This window comes from Macadamia integrifolia, chromosome 1 (genome assembly GCF_013358625.1).
Source record: "Macadamia integrifolia cultivar HAES 741 chromosome 1, SCU_Mint_v3, whole genome shotgun sequence".
Classification (NCBI taxonomy): Eukaryota; Viridiplantae; Streptophyta; class Magnoliopsida; order Proteales; family Proteaceae; genus Macadamia; species Macadamia integrifolia.
Window position 1 is genome coordinate 5,874,055 of NC_056557.1, and position 6,092 is coordinate 5,880,146.

Consider the following 6,092-nt stretch of genomic DNA (forward strand, 5'->3'; position numbering starts at 1 on the left):
CTCTCTCTCTCTCCCTCCCTCCCTCCTTTTTTCATTTTAATTTCTCTCTGGTTATTTTGGCTGGTTGCCGGTTGGTCGGAATTTATCCTGAAAGGGTATTCCCCAATTCAAAATTTGCATTTTTTTTTTTTTAGTAATTTTATTATGGATTTCCTGAGTTCCCCCAATCTGTTTTCCTGCTTTTGATTTGGTGCATTAGTACCCCAAAAGGATGAAAAAATCTTTCCAATTTTGGTTTTTATTTATCTATTTGATGCACAAACTGCTGATCGATATTCAGTAGATCTTCAGATTGAGATCATATGGGCAATGCTGCTGCTCTTGTTTGGAAAGTAACTCCTGTGGATCCATTTCCGTTCTTTATCACCAAACCTAATTGTAACTGTTTGGAAGTTCAGAGTTTCTTTAATGTCCATATATCAGTGTAAATGAATTTGCATTGCCTCCTTTCAGTAAATGGATGTAACGAGTTTGTGTGTGTATATATGTCTACTTGAAGAGAAGGTTCTGAAACACTTTTGCTTGCCTTGATAGCGTTCGCATACCACGCGGAGAAATTCCAATCTTGAACACATCTCTGTGTTAGATTCTCCATCTGCCTTTGAGGCACTACAGTCAGGAGATGATATATTTGGGGATAGGCATTACCGTCATTTCCGCCATCGTTCTCCAGGAGGACTTGCAGAGGTAAGCCAATGTGTACTCTCCCTCTCTCTCTCTCTCTCTCCCCCAGTTATGGGGTTCATGTTTCAGAATATACCATGCAAGTGGGTATAATAACTTGTGTTGTCCTATTTTCAAGAACTATATTTCCTGGGCAATAGCATCCCCTCTTAAAGCTTGAGAAGGTGCTTTTTCCCACACTCTGATGGTTAGATCTGATAGATTCATTAGGTATACATCTTCCTCCCCAAACCCCAGAGTGGCGGGAGCCACGCGCGCTGGGTATGCCCTTTTTGTATATCTCTTATCTTCCACAGGACACATTTGATCATTAGGTATACATCTTCCTCCCCAAACCCCACAGTGGTGGGAGCCACGCGCACTGGGTATGCCCTTTTTGTGTATCTCTTATCTTCCACAGGACACATTTGCACTTAGAAAAATGATCATATATGATTTTAGAAAATGGTCTTTCAACCCACACCATGTTACCGCCAAGCAATCGTCTGGATTGTTGTCCTCTTATACCTCCTCTCTTTAGACATAATCACTTGAGAAACCATGCAACTTAATTCCTCCTCAAAGCCACTTCAGTAGACACCTTAATGTTTCTAGGGAATTTGGTTTCCCCCACACATAGGGAAAATCAGACTTTAGAGTCCGTCCATTTGGGATGTCGGAAGTTGGGACACCAACTGGATCGAAAGCCCAAACGATTCAAACAAATATGGGGTCTTTCTTAATTGGATTTCATCTATGGCTTCCTCATCTTTGAAAGTTTTACTTCGGCTGGCTTGAAATGATTTGTTGACTACACATGCTTGCGCCTTGGAACCTAATTGTAATGCAGTTAGGAAGCACTTATATTTTGTCATGTGTCAAATATTAAGTGTATCAGGACCCCGAATTCTATGGGCCCCAGACAACTGATTTTGTTAGACCAAAAGTAAGATTTGATCAAATAATCACAACTGCATCATATCTTTTTATTTTTTTAATGGTCGCAAATTTTCCATGGTACTAGGAAAGATGAGACATATATACTTAATTCTACCAAGACTTGTCCAAACTTAATGTTGTCAGCTACACTTATCCTCTTACACTATCCATTTAACTCAATTGATTTTGCCACGCCCCTTGTTCTTTTAACGCCTCTATTCTGTTCCATAAGAAAGATTGAACATATACCTGGTTGTTAAAAATTTTAATGATCATTCTTCTTTGTTTCCCCTCTATGTATGCAATCATTGAAGTCGGGCCAATCCATTCATTGGCCCTGGACCTCTAACATAAGACACATTGGCCTCCCAGCCCAAAGATGCTCCTATTGCACAATTGAATCCACAGCGCATGCCATTCTTCCATGCGGTGAGTTAAGGGAAGGCTGCCATGTGGTAGCTTAGTTAATGCTCAGATTTTGTGGACATATTGTCCACATCACCATATATCCATATGGCTATTTTCTTCCCATATGCATTTTCTATGTGGCAATATAAAGCTTTGGAAAATGGTTGAACTTTTTCATCTTTGGTTTGATGGCTGAAACTATGGAGAAGGTTCAATGCTTGGTGAGCCATAAGGTTGAGATGAGACCCAAAAATTGACGAGTTGCAAATAGGGGTGTATAGTGGACACCCGCCCAACAATTATAGTAAATAATCCAAAAAAAAATTATACTAGCCAACTCTTTTAACTAATCTTTGTTGGACAATGCATTCCCTAACCCTGAACTTTATGCTGAAAATTATCTTCTAGTGTTACAAAATCCAATTATATCCTTGAAATGTAAACTAAACTTGGTTTGTGCTAAGAACGAATTCTATGGATATGAAATCCTTTGAATAGGGGCTGGAGTGTTTTGAGAACCCAAAGTCATATATGCCCTTGAGGGAAGTCATTTGTCATCCTAGACTGGTTTCAGTGTTTTGTTTATTCTCCATAATAATGGTGATAGTGGGATGGGCCTATTTTCCAAACAAATCTCTACTAAACTCTTGTAGCATTGTAGGTGAAACAAAATAACAAGTACTTTCAGAGAAGTGATGGGGCAGCCACTTGCATGACATGTATTAGTTCCTTGTTTAGCTGGTATGACAATACAGAAGCACTCAACAAGTTAGTCAAATATCACAGTATCAGTGTCTTCACACTGCACATAGAACTTCAGAGTAAATCTTCCTTTTTGGTGTATTAGTAAAGAATGCATGTTCCAACACCTTTGGAAATGGTTCTCAAACCACAAGGAGTATACAATAAAACATGTCTAAGCATAGTCATACCGTATTTAGAATTTTTAGTTTTCCAGCTTCTCTTTTTGGATAGTGCCATTCACAAGTTCTATGTGACCTGCAAACTGTTGAGAGCAAGAGACACCTAGATCTGTCTGATAAAGCATTTCAATAGTGAGAACCACAAAAGTATACAATGTGTTAAGGTGGTTAGGTTCAGCTTTAAGGTTGGTTTTCCCTAGGTATCCTTTTGATATCTTAATTAAAAAGTCCAGGCAAAAGTATCACATGATGAATTTAATAAATAACGCAGTATTCCTTAATCTATGTCACGATTTACACTTTCAGAAGTGTCAATCAACTAGCCCTTTAGTATGAGACTGATATGTGAGTAGAACATTTTATTGCTGGGTGACTTGTATAGTCAATTATGGTTTGATGTTGCGCCTTCTGAAAACTTTAATTGGCTGCAGATTGTGATGTTTCAAAGTGGCCTGCTGCTTGGAGGAAGATCAGATCAACATGACCAATATAGAGATTGGCGGCTCGATGTTGATAATATGTCATACGAGGTTCCCATGTTCCAGTCATCCCTTCTTATTGACCACCTTTTTAACATTGTTCATATTATTTTTAGTGCAATAAAGTATATTTTTTGCTGTGATACTCGTGCATTTCAATGATTAAAACTTACTTGATTCTGGTAATGCAAACAGGAGTTACTTGAGCTGGGTGAGAGAATTGGTCATGTAAGCAATGGGTTGAGAGAAGATGAGATATTCCGCTGCCTTAGGAAAAGTAAACACATGATTATGGATGACTTGCCATCATCTCTTCCAACCAAATTTGAATGGAAATGTAGCATCTGTCAAGTGAGTTTATCACTTGCCCCCCTTTGCTTTCCAACTTCTCTCTCCCCTAATGTATGCCACTTGTTTAGAAAGAGTTGTTTGTATGTGTATGTGTTTATTTTGTAGGAGGAATACGAAGCAGATGACGAGGTGGGGAAGCTGGATTGTGGCCACAGCTTTCACATATGTTGCATTAAGCAGTGGCTTCAGCGTAAGAATGCTTGTCCAGTCTGCAAGGCTGTTGCAGCAGTTCAATTGTAAACAGTGGAGGACTGGCTTCTCCTTTTGTTTCATTGACGTCAAATGTTTTGGATCAGCTTTTCTGTCTCATCTATTGCTTTGTGTATAGATTGAACTCCAAAATGAGCAAGCATTAATTCTTTGGTGTGTAATTCACCTCCCCGTTTGCCCAATATAAAATTGTATGCATTTTTTATGGGAGCCATTAAGCCAAGCTCTTGGATCAGTGTTCGCCGTTGTTACCATGTAGTGGTGGGGGGGATTAATAGCATTTTATCGACATAGGCCTCCAGTCTCTTCAAAAGATGTACTTGGCCTCATTTCTCTGTATCTCTCCCAGTTTTTTATCACGACATGAGCATGAAAATAACCTGCCATTTGCAATCAAGCTTAGGCCTGTGGGAGCCTGATGGTTTCAACTCTGATAACCTGATTATATGCACTACTAATGTTACAACTTTGACAGACCATTCAACAATCAGATTTCATAGAGTAAATCTCTGTTCAATGCGAAAGCCAAAACCGTGCCCTGGGCCCAAAACTCTGCCGTAATACTCAGCGGAACCAAGGAACTATATGGAATCTACAAGCATGATGAGGTCAAGAAAAATGACACAAACTTGACCCATCTGCATTTAGCTTGAAGTCGGGAAGATGTTATTGAGGTGTTTCATTTTAGCTATGTTTGGTTGCAAGGAAACTAGGGGAAAAGAAGTGAAATTTTTTAACATAAAAAGAAACTTTTGTAATCATTATCTCACGTGATTGTATAAATTTTACTTCCCTTCCATTTGATTCTCCTTGCAATTAAATGAAACCTTCGAAATAGTAGGAAAAACAAAAAAAAAAAAGCAACCTAATGCACGAGACTCCCACTACTGCAGGGTTTGAGAAGGGCAAGTGTACTCAACCTTACCCCTTGCTTCGCAGAATGTATAAACTTTTGCCTTTATTTTTTCCCCAATTCTACTATTTCGAAACCTTCAGCCTTGCACCTTCTAAATAATAGAATTGGGGAAATAATGAAGGCAAAAGTTCATACATTCAGCCTTGCACCACCACATTAAATGAACTTAAATGTTCATACATATCCATCCGAAATGCCCAAAACAACCCCACCCCATATAAAAGGAACCGATGGGAGATTGAAGGAATCTCTCGTGCATGAACCCCTTCCCCAAAAATAAATAAAAAACTTAATTATGCCTTCCAAATTCTATTAAGGTATACCATACCATGTGTTGCTGAGAATGTCAACAGCCATCAATGAATACTTAGCTATTTGCTTTTCTCTAGTTTGTTTTCCATCTTCTCATAATTTTGCTTTATCCAAGCAGTAAAAGAGATTGGAATCATATATCATTTGGGTCACCATTGTAATTTATAATTATAAAGGATTTATACAATTTTATCACTCAATAAAACCTTGACGTACAACCTAATTCAGTCTGTAAATCTATCCTTCTTGTATTTCATCTCAAAAAGGAAAAAAAAATGTATCTTCTCTTGTAATACATAATACTTTCCTTTTAATCCACATATATACATATACACATTACACGAGAGTCATTTTGACATTTCCCTCGCAACTTAAATATCAAGCACTCATTTGGATGCCAAAAATAAGAATGGATTGCAAGGATAGGGAGAGTATGAGAAGATAAGTAGAATGGTGAAGATATTTCCTCGGGAATATTCATATCACATCATGGCGATTGAGGAACTCAATTATACAAGGATGAACTTGATCTGCAGCCTGCAAGGAAAAAATAATAACAGGAACTTTGAAACAATCCACCTCCATGAAAATCTAGTTAAAGAGAAAACTGTTCACATAACCCATCATGCCTAATGTTGCACAACAGAGAAAAATCTCCACTCAACAGGAAAAATAAAAGGAAAAAGTACATACCAGGCGTCCTCCAACCAAATCATAGTGTGCATAGTGAGGACCACCGGGTTCTCCGAAGATTTTATATGTAACCAAGTGCTGAGAAATGATTTTGACAGTTTCTGCTCCACTCATGCCAGAAGGGTAAATGACAAGGTAAGATTATATAATTTCATCATGAGGACGAGTTTTTTTTTTTTTGGGGGGGGGGGGATGCAC

At 38.3% G+C, this 6,092-nt stretch overlaps 1 protein-coding gene and 1 long non-coding RNA gene across 2 annotated transcripts; one reads left to right on the forward strand and one right to left on the reverse strand.

Annotated features, from left to right (window-relative positions):
• Window positions 1-534: 534 nt before the first annotated feature.
• Window positions 535-4,134, forward strand: LOC122078408 (the record flags this gene model as incomplete). Its single annotated transcript, XM_042644380.1, is given in 4 exon segments — window positions 535-687; window positions 3,365-3,463; window positions 3,608-3,763; window positions 3,869-4,134. Coding segments are annotated over 4 exon segments (543 nt in total), but the record flags the coding sequence as incomplete, so codon positions are not given.
• Window positions 4,135-5,320: 1,186 nt separating this feature from the next.
• LOC122080109 lies at window positions 5,321-6,078 on the reverse strand. The gene is made up of 2 exons (XR_006140605.1): window positions 5,895-6,078; window positions 5,321-5,738 (listed from the first exon to the last, which is right to left on the reverse strand). It is a non-coding gene; the product is annotated as an uncharacterized LOC122080109 (long non-coding RNA).
• Between the last annotated feature and the right edge of the window lie 14 nt (window positions 6,079-6,092).